At 55.9% G+C, this 15,446-nt stretch overlaps 1 protein-coding gene across 12 annotated transcripts in view; it reads left to right on the forward strand.

Annotated features, from left to right (window-relative positions):
• The window catches only part of UBE3A (ubiquitin protein ligase E3A), a 55,850-nt gene that overhangs the window by 8,301 nt on the left and 32,103 nt on the right, over window positions 1-15,446 (forward strand). For 3 of the 12 annotated variants that reach the window (XM_039853396.1, XM_039853395.1, XM_039853393.1), the window contains exons 2-3: window positions 10,894-11,013; window positions 14,068-14,112. The exons of 1 other annotated variant lie outside the window; for it this stretch is intronic. In XM_039853396.1, coding sequence (XP_039709330.1) covers window positions 10,994-11,013; window positions 14,068-14,112 — 65 coding nt within the window. In that variant the 5' untranslated portion in view covers window positions 10,894-10,993. Of the gene's footprint in view, window positions 1-9,258; window positions 9,323-9,967; window positions 10,166-10,893; window positions 11,014-14,067; window positions 14,113-15,446 lie in introns of all 12 variants that reach the window. 8 more of the 12 variants (XM_039853399.1, XM_039853400.1, XM_039853401.1 and 5 more) reach the window with 4 other exon arrangements.

Consider the following 15,446-nt stretch of genomic DNA (forward strand, 5'->3'; position numbering starts at 1 on the left):
ATTAGAACTTACTGAAAATAAAAATTAACTTGAAGATTGACATGGTTTATTTTGATTGTCTATTTTGCAGTTTCTTCATACACACTTTTTACACGTTTTATTAAATTTATTCCTAGGCGCTTGATCATTTTTGTTTGCGTTGTAAATCACATCCTTTTCTCCTGTGACATTCGATCGTTTGCTGGTAGTGATTCTTTTAGCCATCGACTTGGGTGAACTCCATCAGTCCTAAGTTTGTTGGTTTTGTTTTTCTTCTTTTGGAATATTGTGAACAAATAATAATTCTGTCTTTTTAAGCGATCTTTTAAAAATACAAATCTGGCCTCGGCAGAGTCATCTGACAGGACCGGCCATTTTCCAGTGTTTCGAACTCTTTTCGTGCAAACCCTTTGCCGCTGCATTTCAGTCGGCCTGGAATACAGTTAATACTTTTACCCGTTCTTTAGGGCTCAGCCCACCTATTAGCCAGGGGAGCCTGCCTTTGGGGCCTCCTTGTGCTCACTGCTTTCAGGGTGTCCTTGTGTTCACCTGTCATCGGCTTCTGCTTTTCCTAAGTACTTCTCTTAACTGAAATTAAATAATTTCTTACTTCCTGAATCGAAGATTCTGTGAGAATCTGAAACCTAAGTCTTTTTTCACGTGTGGTTGTATTAGCGAGTGCTGGATGAATGAGGAAAATTTTCACAATAAACTATCGGGACTATATGGCACATTTGCTTCTGTTTTCAGATAATAGAATTGTTAACCAGAATAATTTATCATTAAAGCCAGGAAGTTGAGAGAATTCTGGTAGTGTGACTTTCTAATGGATTTCCATAGATGACGTTTGAGATCAGCATTCAGCGAGATTCACTCACTGCTAGTAAGTCACACAAAACACTTAAGTAAGTGTGTCATATTGGGGGAAAGATGCCATTTTAGTATTGATAGGTCACGAGCATACCTTCCGTAGCTATTCACATGGGCACGGAACCCAGATGGAGGGGCCGCGGAGGGGAGGGCCACTGTGGAGAGCGTCCACTCTCCTCCAGGGCACCGTGACTGCGACCCCAGAGTTCCGCGCCCGTGTAAGTGACCGCACGGCCCAGACTCCCCAGCACGGCCTCAGTTTCCGCTTCCGCGGAGGGTGGCCCCGTAACCGTCCACCAGGGGTTCTGACCGTCTCATTTCCAGGGCCTCGTGCTTTGTGGTTAGCTGCCCCCTCCACCCATCAAATAATAGAATTATTTTCAAAAGCGAGGAAATTCAGAAAACAAATAAATGTATATTTTTAAGTTTAAAATACAGTTTTACGTTTTCTTTCTTTATTCGATTCTAGAATCTAACAGTTGTTCAAATAAGTGTAGAAAAACATAAAAACACCCGGCAAACACCAAACACATTTATCAGTATACTGGAGCTTTTTTCTTTTCTGGGGAGGGGGGTTCAAAAAACCATTCCGTATATTTTTTTACAATTCCAGCTTTATTGGGGTGTAGCTCACATGCCGTAACGAAGCCTTTTAAGGCGGTTCGATGGGTTGCAGTGCACTTAGCTGTGTGGCCGTCAGCACGAGCCCCTTCAAACGTGTCATCCTCCCAGGGAGAAGCCCCGTGCCTGTGAGACGCCGTCCCTGCCCCCCGCTAAGTGCCTTCCTGCCCCGGCGAGCCACTGGCCCTGCCGCCTTCGGGCTCGCCTGTTGCGGCGTTTCGTGTGAATAGAGTCACACAACCTGTGTCTCCGCGTTGGGTGCCTGTTACTCAGCATAGTGTTTCCTTCCCGGTCGATCCGTGCCGCGGCGTTGAACAGTTCGCCACCCCTCCTGGCGACCGCGCCGCACGGCCGCGTGTGAAGGCGCACACACCGTTCGGTCATCAGCTGGTCGCTGGGTGGTTTCGGGTTTTTCGTTATTCATCATGTCGCCGTGAACGTCTGTGTGGACGGGACGTCCCGTCCTCTTGGGCGTCGCGGACCTCGGCGACAGGCCGCTGGGTGCCGGGGCGTCTGCATTCAGGTCGCGAGCACCTGCCAGACTCTTGGCTGGCGTGGCGGCCCCGTTGCAGCCCGTGTCCGCGGAGTTCCGCGGCTCGTCCCGGCCTCTCGACTTCCCTGCCGGACAGACACTCTGTCCGTCCCTTGCTTTTGAACCATCCCTGGGTGGGAAGGTGTCTCTGTGGTTTTGATTCGCATTTTTTTAATGACCGATGAGGATTAACATCATTTCATGTGCCCGTCGGCCATCTTCTTTGGAGATCTATTCCGATCGTTTGCTGTTTTTTAATTGGGTCTTTTTTTCATCGTCGGATTTTAAGCGCTCGTTATTTGTTCTGGATACACGTTTGTTATCACGTAATACGATTTCCAGATATTTTTCCCCCTTTCTATAGGTTATCTTGTCTATTTCCTGAATTGTATGCTTTCAAGTACACAAGTTTTAAATTTTGGCGAAGCCCAATTTTCCTCATTTGGTGGTGTTATCTAAGACATCGTTACCTAGTCCAGGGTCATAAGGATTTATATCTGTTTTCTTCTAGGACTTTTGCAGTTTTAGCTCTCACACGGGTCAGCCATCTGGTCCGAGTTAATGCTGCGTGCGGTGTGGCGTGTGGTGTGGCGTGCGGTGGGGGTCCGGCCTGATGCCGTTGCCTGTGGCTGGATGTCCAGCGGCGCCAGCACCATCTCGGACAGACTCTTCTTTCTCGCCGCATTGCTTGGTCCCCTCGTTGAAAATCGATCGACCGCAGATGTGAGAGTTGGTTTCTGGACTCCCGGTTCTTTTCCGTCGATCTGTCTGTCTGTCCCTCCTGATGACCGTGGATGGGTAGCAAGGTCTGAAATTGGGAAACGGGAATAAGCAAACTTCGCTCTTGTTTTTCGAGACCGTTTTGGCTACGTGCGGTTTCTTGAATTTCTGTGCATTCTCGGGTGAGCTCGTCAGGTTGTGCAGACGGCAGCTGGGCGTTGCGTAGGGTGTGTGTCGAATGGGTCGGTCTGTCTGAGGAGTGAGTGTTGCTACCTGAATTTCACAGCTTTCGCTCCACGAATATGGCATTGTCTTTTCATTTATTTGGCTTTAAATTTTGTTTTCTAGGTTCCAGTGTACACATCTTACACTTTTTCTGTTCGCAATAAATGTATTTTGTTAAAGGCATTCCTGAGACTTTTATTCTTTTTGATGTTATCGCGGATTGGGTTGTTTTTTAATTCCTTCTCAGACTGCTCGTCGATTGCGCGTAGAGTTTGGCATCGGGCTTGTACCCTGGACCACTCGTTTTGTCTCAGTGTTCGGTTAGAGACCTTTCCGTGTGAACGGCTGCGTGTCACCTGCCCCTGTGTCAGCACAGCACCGGCTGTGTCGTAGGCACTCTCCTAGATGCAGGGCAGATGGCAGTGTGCAGAGCCCACCCAAACTCCTGTCCTCAAGGACTTACGTTGAGTAAGGAGAGATCGTAAACAAGTCACGTAAAGTGTGTCGTACGTCACGTAGCACTTTTACGGAGAAAAGTAAGGGAAGTGGGGTGTCGTGTGTTCGCGGGTGGAGGGGATGAGTGCAGATTTGGGGGTGGCCAGAGAAAACCTCACCGCGATGGCAACTCGCGTGGAGAAGTGGCGGGTGGGCACTGCCCCGTGTGTGTCGGGCAGAGGGTGTAGTAGACGTGGACCCCCAAAGTGGGAGGGCGCCGGCGTGTCTGAGGAGCGGCCAGGTGGCCCGTGCGGCTTTAGAACGTAAATGGCAGGCCGTCGAGCCGGAGAGAGTGTAGCGTGCAGATCTTCGGTCACAGGGGGTTCGTGTCGCCTTTGAGTCGCATGAGAGGAGCGAGAGGTCTGACGTGACGTTCCCGCGCGATCGTGTGGCCACCATGTCGGGCGTGGACTGAAGGGGGCAGGGGCAGAATCAGGCCGGCTGGGGACGGGGCTGTCCCAGCGACACCCGTGACAGGTGGCGACGGCGGGTTGGACACGCCGATGTCGGTGCGGTTGACGAGAAGTGGTCGGAGTGTTGACATACGTTGAAACTGCAGCCCAGAGGGTCTGGAGGTGGATCAGATGTGAGTGTGACGTGAACGGAGGCGTGACAGATGACTGAGGTTTCGGCCCGAGCAGCTGAGGGGATGGCGTCGAGTAATTCTTTTTAGTTACTGCGTTGAATCTGTGCCTCCGTCACGTGCCCAGGTGACTGTATGAAAGGGCCTGCGCTCCACTCTTTAGCACCTCATCAGGAGGAGTTTCAAACGTACACAGTTGCGAAGTGCAGAATGCACTTCCACAGTTAACGTTTTGTGTGTTTATTTCGTATCTGTTCGTTTCTTGTCTTAGACTTGATGCTCGTCAGAGAGTTGCAGGTGTTAACATACCTCGCCTTTGACTTCAGCGTGTGTATTGTCAACTAGAACTTCACTTAGTGTCATTGTCTGAACTTAGTGTGTAGTTCAGTTACCTGTTACTGCGTAACAACTCGGTGCCTTAAGCGTCAGCGGTCACGTGCTTTGCTCGTGACCCTGTAGTGTGGGCAGACAGGGCAAGGACGTCGCGTCTTGGCTTCGTGCACACGTGGAGCACTGTGGCAGCGTGGCGCCCGGAGCCGGCCCACCGTCTGGAGGGCGATGCTGGCTGGCGGCTGGAGCTGCTGTCCAGAGCGCTCACGTGACACCTGCGTGTGTGGTGGCTGGCTCTCCTGCCCGGTGCCTGGCTTCCTCGCTGCCTGGTGGCCGTGGCTGAGTTCAGGAGAGCCGGGCCGAGTGTGTGATGCTCTGTGATGTGGCATCAGGGGTCACAACGCTCAGCTTCGAGGGGAGGGGCCTGCCCCCAGCCCTGCTGGGCAGTGGCGACGGAGCCGTGGAGGAGGGCGCGTGGGGTGGATCGTGTGCGGTGGCCGTCTCTGGAAGACACCTGCCACGTGTACCGCTCCGCGCGTTTCGACGGGTGCACACAGCTTTGCGACCCAGACCTGCCTGGTCACTTCCTGCCGCCACGACCTCAGTCCCCCCTCGCTCTGGTCTCCTGTCCCAGTTTAGCTGCTCTGGCACAGCACCCAGCACGTGTGTGGGGTCCGCCCGTGTTCACGCCTGTGTGCGCACCTTGCACCTTTGTCAGGGGATGCCTGGGCCGCACCCGCTCCAGCTGTTACTCGTGGAGCTGCCGTGGCCATGACCATGACCGTGACCGGGGCGGGGTCCCTCTGTGGCTGCTGACGCCCAGGGCCACGCCTGTCGCTTAGCAGGACGGTCACAGCGCATCGCTGGGTCCTTTCCCCAGGCGGCTCGCGCTATGCTCGGCCCCACCTACCGCCAGGAACCACACGCGTTCCGGTGGCCAGTGGCCCATTAGGCGCGCGGGGCTGGCATCTCCGGCGCAGCCGCTCTCGGGGGCCGAAGTGGGCACCCTCCCCAGTCCCAAGGCCGTTCTCGCCTGACAGGTGGTTCTAGGTTGGCGTGTTTCTGCCCTCGTTGCCGAGGCGAAGTCTGTGATTACACGCACCCTTCTTTCTGTGCATTTAAAGCCTTTTTTCTCGAGCTCTTTTTTACGTACGGGTAGAATTTCCTCTGCAGCGCTGGTCGACCGTGTGATCGCCCGACACGGGTTTGCAGAGTTTCGTTTTGCTTCGTTCGCGCGAACCTGCGAGCTCACTTTCAGCGGCGTGTCGGCCGTTACTTCTCCCCGGTGCCGGCCGCCCTCTCCTCCCGCAGTGCCAGGCCCTCTCACGCGGTTCGGGTGCATTTCTGGAAGCTCCGGCGGATGCGTCTCCGCGGCTCTGCCTCCTCCACGCAGCCCTCCGCGTCGTCGGGCGCGTGCGTGGAGTTCAGAAAGCCCTCCGCTCGCGTCGGGCGCCGTTGCCTGGTCCCCGTTGCTCGGGGTCACATTCTCCTGTTCGTTTGCATGTTCAGTGATTTTGTGTTGGACGCTGGACTTCATGACCGGATTTAGCTTTGAGAGCTGCCAGCCGAGTGACTTGGGCTCCGCTCGACCCCTTTGGGCCGTACTGGGGTGCGTCTGGAGAAGGCGTACCTTAAGGCCTGGCTCCCAACAGGGCGAACCCCTCCCCGCCGCCCTGCTGCCCGGCTCCACGCTGCACCTGGCTGGCGGGAGCTCGGCCGGCCCGGGAGCGGGCGGGTCGCGGCCACACGGCCTCGCAGAGGGCCCCTCCCCGCCCGTCCCGTGCCGACTCGGGGCCCCGGCCGCAGGCTCTGGGCCTCTGCTCTGCCCCCGCGTCTCACCCGTGTGACTGGCGATGGGCTCGCCCTTCTCTGGGCCACTTCATGTCATAGAAGCGGTGTGTCTGGCTCTGTCACCTGACGCACGGATGAGATGCGCCGGCACCGTAGGCCGTAGTGGCCGGCGGCTGTGTGGCCCTCGTTTCGGGGTGCGCCCTCGCTGGCCAGTTCGTCACTCTGGGTTTGGGGCTGCTGAGGGTGCCGCTGCCCGAGGGCGCGGCTCCGGAGTCGCAGGGGGTGCGCGCGGTCCGCTGCCGCTGGCGCCATCGGTTTTGAAGCAGCCCTTGCTGTGCCGCCGTGTCCGTCGGACCTCTGCCCGCGAGAGCTGCTGTCCTGTTCAGCCTTCTCGTTCTTCCTTTTCTTCTTCAGAATCGGCCTCGGACTAAATTTGGGTCTGTCCGGGATGAAGTGACACCTTGTGTGTCCGCGCATCGTATTTGGAACTAGCCGAGAATCCTTTGCCCGGCCTGGGGTCCTGGCTCCTTCCTTTTCTCCCTTATAGAAGGGCGTGTGTCAAGGAGACGTAGTCGCCGTTACTGGGAAAACACGTGGACGAGATGAGCTCTACCCTCAGTCAGCCTACGACTGGAGGCGCTGACAGACACAGACACGACTGACGTCAAGTAAGCCAGGCATGGGGCAGAAGTGGCTCGGTCCGTCTGCGGTGTTAGGAGCAGAGAGTGAGACCAGCGACGATAGTGGCTTCTCAGAGAAGAGCTCGGAGACCCGTGAGATGCAGCTTTGCGAAGACGAGGCTTCCGACGGTGCTGGGCGGGCGGGGTGGCGGCCGGCGCCCTTCTGCGTGAAGCGTCCCGAGGAACAGGCTCCGACGCCCGTGACCCGGGGCGGGACTGGCCGGCTCCTCGGGTGTCTGGTAGTGCCACCGTGTGGTGGGCCGCGAGGCTGGTGCCTGTGGAGTTTGAAGTGTGTCCTGTGGCACTGGGGAAGCGTAGAAGACTTTGATCCGCGAGGGCTGTGGCCGCCCGGGCGTCAGGAGATGACCCTGGCAGCGGAGTCAGGATGACGCAGCAGCGAGGGCCCGTGGCGTGACTGGCCGGTGGGCGTGGGGGAAGGCAGCCCGAGGCTTTCCGAGATGAAACGTACAGGGTTTGAGTTTAACTCAGAAATGTGGTTCAAAGGAGCAAACATGGCCTTTAGAACCAGACGGCGTAGGGTTGAACCTTGACCTTGCCTTTCCTGGTTGCGCGGCCCCTCTTGTCAGACGTGTGTCCCGTGAACATTGCGAAGGTCTGGAAGGACACGTGAGTGATGGACGCGCCCTCCGAAGTCCCTGCAGTCCAGGGAACGAGGCCGGGCTGTTGTGGTTTCATCAGAGGTGTGTGGGAGGTGCGGCTTTGTTCTGGAAGCAACTGGAAGCCCGCGGGGGCGGGGTGGGGGACGGGACGTCCCAGGGGCTCAGTTCAGCCTCCTGGCAAGGACAGTGCAGGTGTCCTCCTGGGAATGTGGCTCGGAGTGCCCCAGGTGAGGCAGCCGGGCCAGTGGTGCTGCGGTCACCTCGCTGGGTGGTCTTCCTGTGACTGCTAAGCCTTGCTCCGCCTCGTGGCTCAGCGTCTGGTCAGGTGGTGAGGACGCCTTTCCCTGGACTAGGTCAGAAGCCTGCACACCTCCCACGCCCCCTCCGCCCTGGCAGCGCGTAGGGACAGCCGCCTGATTATCGCGGTGTTTGTCATTTGTCCGTGTCCCCATCACGGGGACAGGTGACAGCTTTCTTTACCACTTAGCGAGCGCTCGAAACCTGGCAGACGGTTCATACTGAGATGGAATTGATGGGTAACGCTGTGCTGTTAGCGGTAGCCGGGGGCGTTTTTGAGCGAATAGCCGTTAAGAGTTGGAGGGTTAACGCGTGGCAGCCCACCCGGGGGGGAGGCAGGGCGGGCCTCCCAGCCTGGGAGGACAGCACGCTTGGGCACGTTAGGGGAGCGTGAGCTCTCTGGGGAGTCACTGAGTTTGGTATTCCAGGCTGGTGAGACGTGGTCAGGTGTGCAGTCCGTCGGGGGTTGAGAGTAGCAGGCTTCTAACCTGAGAGGTGAAGGCGTCACGAAGACGGAGAGTCGGGGCCTTAGGTGCGGACTACGGTGGGGGCGGCTGACCCGCACAGAGGCAGTTTAGGTGACGGGAGGGGCTCGTGGAGGGACCCGGAGGGCGGCACGGAGGAGGCGCAGCCTCCTGCTGACCGGGAGCCTCGCCGATTGCAGCCGATCCACACGTCCCGTGCGTTACGTGTGTCGTGTCCTTCATTCTCACGACAGTGGCCTAGGAAAGGAGCCGTCGTTGACAGCGGTAGGAAGCACGGGTGTGGCCCTCGCTGGCAGACACCGCGCGCGAGGGGCCCGCGGCAGGGAGGGTCAGCTGTGCGCGCAGCGTGCTCCTTTCTGCCGTCAGCCTGCGGGCAGCTGGGTGGGTTCTTGGACTGGCTTCCGCCACATGTCGTGACAGGAAACGGCCCTCAGTCCCGGCCCCGCGGAGACACGCCGGGACTCAGCGGGTGAGGGGCTGGCACGCTCACGGGGCACCCTGGGCTCCGGCCCGGCGGTAGACACGGTGAACGCTGCGTTGGGCAGTGGGCCTGGATGCTGCACGTGGGGCCCTGTCCTGTGCCAAGCAGCATCGTTTTAACGTGCTGTTTAAAACGCTGTCGCTGGCACAACCCGACCCTTGAGACTCGCGGGGCAGAGGACCTGCCCGAGCGGGCAGTGGACAGACAGGCGCCTGCGCGGGACTCGGTTAAAGGCTGTGTTGCTGCGGGTGTCCGAGGGCTTGGAGCCCGTGCTCGGACGCTCGGGGTGAGGCGAGCAGAGCGGTGGCCGCAGCCGAGCTGTGGGTGGAGAGGCCGGCGTGGCTGCACGCCGAGCGCGGCTCACCTGTGCGGGCTCACCTGCGTGGCCGCCGAGCACTGGGCCCATCCGGCTCCTGATAGGTGGGTTTCGGGATGTTCACAAGTATCTGAAAAGATGGATTTGCTTTTATGATACATTTTAGAAAATTTTTTTTTTGAAAGTTTGTCTAGTCTGCATAAAAGAACTGAGTGGGGTGTTTTGTGTTTTAGGTTAAAACTCTGTAAGATCCTGACTTTAGAATTCATCAGCTCCTCGGAAGTTTGGCGAATTATGGTATGTTTCTCTTTTTTTTTGGAATTCAGAGTTGCATGTGTATCTTAATGTCACGGTTAGCGTAACGACAGACGTGCCCAGCAGACGTGGGCGCCGGTCATCTTCACGGCAGCGTGCTGGGGGCTGCATCGCTGTGCTGCCAGGAGGACCGGGCGTGGTGCCCCAGGAGTGGCAGGGGGGGCAGGCGGGAGGACCTGGTAGTGAGGGGAGGCCGGGAGGATCCCGGTGAGCGGGGGGGACTGTAGTGAGGAGCCGGAGGACCATTGGCTGAGCGGGAGGACCGGCGGCGGTGAGCGCGAGCCGTGCAGTTCCTGCGCCATCGCAGCGGAAGGCGTTTCGGCCTCTCGTTTGTGACTTTACACGTCGGGAGGTCGGACTTGCTTGGGCCTTCGAAACCCAAACGCTGTCGGTGTCAGGGCCCGAGAGGGGCCGGCGTCGGTCGCGGGCGGCAGCGTCGCCTCTCCCCCACGTGACCTCAGGAATGCTCTCGGTTCTTCTGGGGGGGTGGAGCTCCTCTTCCAGGGATGGCGGGTCCCGGCCAGGGTGGGGGTCCGTGCTGCGGCCGCCTCCCACGGTGGTCTCAGCCACTCTGGAGGTGCTCACTGTCCAGGGCCCTTCTCCCTCCCGCCTCCCTCGTCCCCGCAGCTGTGGCCTGTGGCCTGGGAACGCACTCGGGTGGGGACCGTCAGGGACGGAGCCGGGGCAGGAAGCCAGCCCTGACGCAGGGGTCGCTCAGGCGTGTGCCTCTGCCAGACTGCAGCACGGTCGGGGCGCCCGCCGCGTGTGAACAGGGACAGGCAGGGAGGGCCGGCCAGGGCAGCGTGAGGGGACCGGCGAAGCCAGGTGAGGGAGAGGGAATGTTCTCGTGTTTTGCCATTTCACGCAGGGTAATTGTCAGTGGGTTTGGGGCCGAGAAAGAACACGTTTTCGTGAGGGTTTGGGCTGATGTTAGGTTATCCTGCTTAACTATAGAGTGTGTGTGTGCGTGTGTGTCCCTGTATGTACAAATATAACTATTCCATAATGCTACCTGGAAAACTCTGCTCATCCCATTTAAATAATGCCATAATTGTGGGGTCCCAGTCCACGTTCTGAATCTTTACTCATTTACACATGTTAAAGTCATCAAACTGCACAGCAAAAACTAAACGAATCACAAAATTCTGACCCGGGATAGTTGGTAGGTCTGGGCTTGACTCTTAGCTTCACCACTAATTCTAAGATTATGGGCAAGTCAGTTACTCACTCTGAGGGTGCTTGTTTGTTTTTTTAATTCCTGGCCCAGTATCTGCCCTGATCAGACCAGACCAGACCAGACACTGAGGCCCAGGGCACCCTGTAAACTGCGACACTCTGTCCAAGTAGAAGAGATTATTACCGCATTGTCTCAAGTGAAGCGATTACTTAAAGAAAAAAAATGCTGGAAAAAGTTCTTAAAAGCGTTTCTACAATTATTCTTCTTACGAATGTTGTATTGACACCTAATTCAAAGCTTTGAAGATTATTTTTTGAGCAGTGAATCGGGTTTATATATTAAGGTATTCTAACTAAAGATTTGTTTAATTTATTAGAGTTATTAAATCTACGCTCAGATCAAGTTAGCAGCTAGACTGGTGTGACAACCTGTTTTTAATCAGTGACTCAAAGCTGTGATCACCCTGATGTCAACGCATGGCCACAGCTTGTAAAAGGTAATTTTCGAATGTTATTTTACAGCCTTTAAAGGCTGTCGTTGTAGAGCGAACACGTGCAGTGAGAAACGAGGGGACGGACGGCGTCCCGGGGTGGGCTGGCCTCCGTGTGACTCCTTCCCGAGCTGTTCCATGCTGCCTGCCCCGGGTCTGTCCGAATGAGCACACAGGAAAGTTTCTCAAGAACCACAGTGAACTAAAAAACTGAAAACATTTTAATATGCGTTCGAAAGTATGTCGTGTACGTATTGGGAGTTTTCACTGGACGCTGCTAGTGGTTTTCACAGCGTTAAGAAAACTAGTTCGTGGGCCTGCCCCAGGGCTTGCGGGGGAGGTGGCGGTGGCTCGGGCTGGGTGGAGTCACCCCCAGTGGACCGGCCCGCCCCGGCCGCAGCATTCAGATGGGCCGGGTTTGAGGTCACGTTTTCTGCAGTCCAAATCCAGACCCGAAACTGAGGCTCTTCCAAGGTTTATTGTTTGTGTTCTAATGTTACTTGGTTATTGTTTTAGGTTCACAGTTTCATTTCCGATTTGTTTTTCTGACGAAGTGTAGCTTAACCTGAGTCAGTCCTTCTTGTTCTTCCTTTGTTTACGTCTCCTGGATTTGGTGAAGTTGCGAGCATGTTTTGGACCCTCACTTGCAAAAACTCGACAGTGAAGAAGAGAGACTTGTTAGAGCTGAAATAGAGTCGGGAACGATTTGCAGGTGTTCGATGTTCATAGGTTGAGAGTTTGGAATCTTAACTTTGGCATTTTTTTTGGTAAATTATTTAGAACGTAGAAATATAAGCAGAGTGAGTGGAAACTTATTCAGATAGGTGCTGTTACTCAGGTACTGTTACTCAGTGCGGCACAGGAAGTGTTTCTGCTGCCTCTGTGTATATTCGCTTTTCTCTTGGTTAAAAAAAAAAAAGTTTCCATTTTGGGTAAAAACAGCTTGTGCTGACCAGTGTCGGAGAGCCAGGTAGACCCAGCTTTAAGGGTTATAATCTCGCAGTCTTTTATTTCGTCCTTCTAGACTGAATCAGTTTGAAGGACGTGGCTTGACTGTCGTGGTTTTTAGTAGCCCGCTTTAACGTGTGTCGCTGTCGAATGGCATCGGTGTGTTTAGCACGGTCCGGTGACGTTTCGATGCTCGTATTCGCGTGTTCTCTCGCGTGGGGAGCAGACGAGGGGAGGTGGGGCGCAGCTGCCGCTGGTGCGGTTGTAGCCTCCGTCTCTCGCGGGCTCCCGGGCTTCACGGCAGTAGCACAACCTCCTGCTCGGGCCCGGGCTCGTTCGCCTTCTGCCTGGGTCTCCCCTTTCCGCGGTCACGTTTTAATTTCCCTGCCATTGCGTCCTCGTCTTTCCCTGTTAATTTTGAAAGTTTTGCTGCCTACGTGTTTGAAAGCTTCCAATCTGCCCCTCTCGCTCAGTGCCCGCAGGTTTATTTTTTGTTTCGCAAGCCTGCTCCGCCTCTTCACGTAGTGTGACATGCGACACCGGAGGGTCGCACTTGTAGAAATGAGTCAGCTGGCGGGGGCTGGCGGCACTTCTTAGCTCTTCTGGCTGAGAGAGACGAGTTGGGACGCAGGCTCGGGGCACTCACCCACAGGGCTGGCGGGGAGCAGGTGCGTCACAAAGGTGATGGGCTTGCTCCCTGGGGGATTCGCCTTGGTGTCGCTGCCAAGTCCCTGCCACCTCCGGCATGCCCCCGTTTTTAGTTCTCTTATAATCTTGTGTGAAATCGAAAATGTAAACATACTGCAGCGAGGGTCTAAAATAAACGTTTGAGCTGCCGGAGCCTTTTTTTTTTGTTTCTGTTTGTGTTCTTGGACTCTGGACCGCAGCGAGGGGTAGTTTGCGAAGTTTAGAAGGTGAAGAAGTGAGTTTTTGAAAAGCCAAGAGATGTGGAAAGCTTGTTTTTTGCTTGTGTCTCTGATTTTAAGATTCTTTCATTGTTCAAAATTTGAATTCTCACGTCAGTGATAAATTCATTAATCAAGTTCTTGTAATGTCCCTTTGAAAATTTAGCTTTGGACATCTAAAACATTTTTTTACCTATTTCGAGAATTTAAAAACGTTAGAAATCAGTATTATGTTAATTTATCTCAATATACGTTGACTGATACTGTTTATAAACGTGAATAGCGTAGCGGGGATTAATTTTTTTAACAGCATGGTGTAAGGATAGGCAGTTTTGGGTCATGCCCCAAAATGGGGGTGTGGGGAAGGGTTCTCAGCGCCTTAGAGTTCTGAATCTTTTTCCATACGATAGCGATACATTTAAAACCGACAGAAAGCGACCGGCAGTTGTTTATAACTGGTGTCGGCTCCCAGCTTTCCACAGCAAGATCGTGACACCCCAGGGCGGCCCACTCTGGCAGGCGGCACACCCTGCCAGTGTATTTTCAGAGAAAGCTCAGTTCACTGTTGAACCCAGATGCTCACGATCAGAATGGTAAATCTGACTCCAGGGCCTCGAAATTCACGAAGGCTGTGAGGTTTAAGTCTGTTACCTAGAGCTGCGATAAGCGGACTTCTCCTTAAAGGGCCAGATAGTAAGTGTGCGGGCGGGCGGGCCAGGGGTCCGCCAGGCCCCCAGCTCCGCTCCACCAGAAGCGGAGCCAGCCAGTGCGGCTGAGCCACTTACGATGAAGGCAGCCGACCCGGCCGTGCGGTGTGTCACCCCAGGCAGTCATTGCTGACACCTGATCTAAAGTTCGGGGCCTTCGACCTTGTGGCTAACCGCTCCTTGGCTGTAGAAGGAGTCATCGTTGAGTGTTTTATTACAGATATTCGACTTTGCGAATAATTACGATGTATTATGCTGGTTTGTATGTTGGTATTTACAGTTTCCTTCCTAACAAAAATGCTGTTTTTCGTTAGCCCGGCCCTCATAACGTGTTCCCCATGGCAGTCTGATCTGACCCTTTGTTTCGTGGTGAAGACTTTAATTACACTTAAAACTGTTAACGATTAAATCTTGTTTTCATATTTGTCTTCCCAAATAACGTCTGCTCCTTTTCGGAATGTGGAATATTTCGCTTAACTGTCCTCAATTGCATTTTGCAGATCGCCAGGAGAACCTCAGTGTGACGACGTCGAAGCGAGCCGAATGTAAGTGCGACTTGGCGGAGGCCGTGAGGCCTTTTACGCTGCCCTAGATCGCGTTAAATGGCATTATCATTATCACACTTGAAACTAGCATTCAGTTAAGAGAGTCACGCTTAAGAAATTAATTGGAAGCCGGGGACGTATCTGCTGTTTCCCGCCGTACGAGCTCCTCTGTGCCCGGCGGGTCACTGGACTCGTGCTTCCCGACAGAGGTCTGTGCTCCCCGATCCTCCTGTCTGCTCCCGGGGCAGCTGGGGGGGCGTAGGCCGACGGGGAAGGAGTTTGGTCTCGCTGCCGTTTGTTAGGAGCCACGTGTGCGAGGCGTCGGGCGCTGCGCGTGGGTCAGAGATGCGTGCCGCGTGGCCGCTGGCCCACGGAAGTGCACGGTGTGCCCCGTGGGAAAGGCACAGGAGCAGAGTGCTGTCATTGTGGCAGAAGGCTGCCAGGGACACCCCGGGAACGTCACGGAGGGCCAGGGACTCGGCGTGAGGAAGCTCGCCCAGGTGGCAGGGCCTCGGGTGGCCCCGGAAAGGCCAGGTCGAACTTTGGAGTGTGACTGGAAGGGTTCCCGGCAGGAGCAGAGCGGGTGTCGGGGACAGCAGGCGGCCGAGGGTGTTGGGGACGTGGGCTAGGGACAGGCCGAGGAGGAGGGGACCAGACCTGGGAGGAGGGACCGCGGGCCAGCGGAGCTCCCTGGGTGGGCTGGCGACCTCGGGGGACGCGTCTCTCCGGTCCCTTGGGCCGCGGGGTGGCAGGCGTTCGCGCGCAGTTGTGTGGATTTAGGAAAACCGTCCAGAAAGCGAGGCGGGAGATTCCAGCGGTTCGTCGTGAGAACCGAGCACGCTGAAGGCGGCGGTGGCGCGGTGACAGCCGGCGAGGCTCTGGGGCCGGAGGGCCGGGGCGGGCAGCCCTAGACCGAGAGCAGAGCCCCGTGCTGTCACCGCATCCGGGGGGGCGCGGGCATTGCACCTGTGCCCTTGGAGGTCGTGCCCGGTGCTTCTGGACGAAGGGGCTGGGCCGCCGAACGAGCTCGGCTAATTGACTGAAACGGCCGGTTTCTTTACCAGAAAGAGCTGAAGCCCTTTAAAGCGCTGATGTACGTCGCGACTCCAAGAAGCCACCGTGGGTGTGATTCTCCATTCCACATCCCCTGTTGCCTTGGCTGTCCCCCTTTTTTTGGTGGCAGAATGAATGCACGTAAAACTCAGCACCTTTCCCGTTCGTCAGTGTGTGTCGCTGGGCAGCCGTCGCCCCCACGCCTTTCATCTTGCAAAGCTGGGACTGGGCCCCAACGCCGACTCCCACCCGCACCCACCCACCCCCGTTCCCTCTCCCAC

This window comes from Pteropus medius, unplaced genomic scaffold (assembly GCF_902729225.1).
Source record: "Pteropus medius unplaced genomic scaffold, Ma_sr-lr_union100, whole genome shotgun sequence".
In the NCBI taxonomy this organism is placed as follows: domain Eukaryota; kingdom Metazoa; phylum Chordata; class Mammalia; order Chiroptera; family Pteropodidae; genus Pteropus; species Pteropus medius.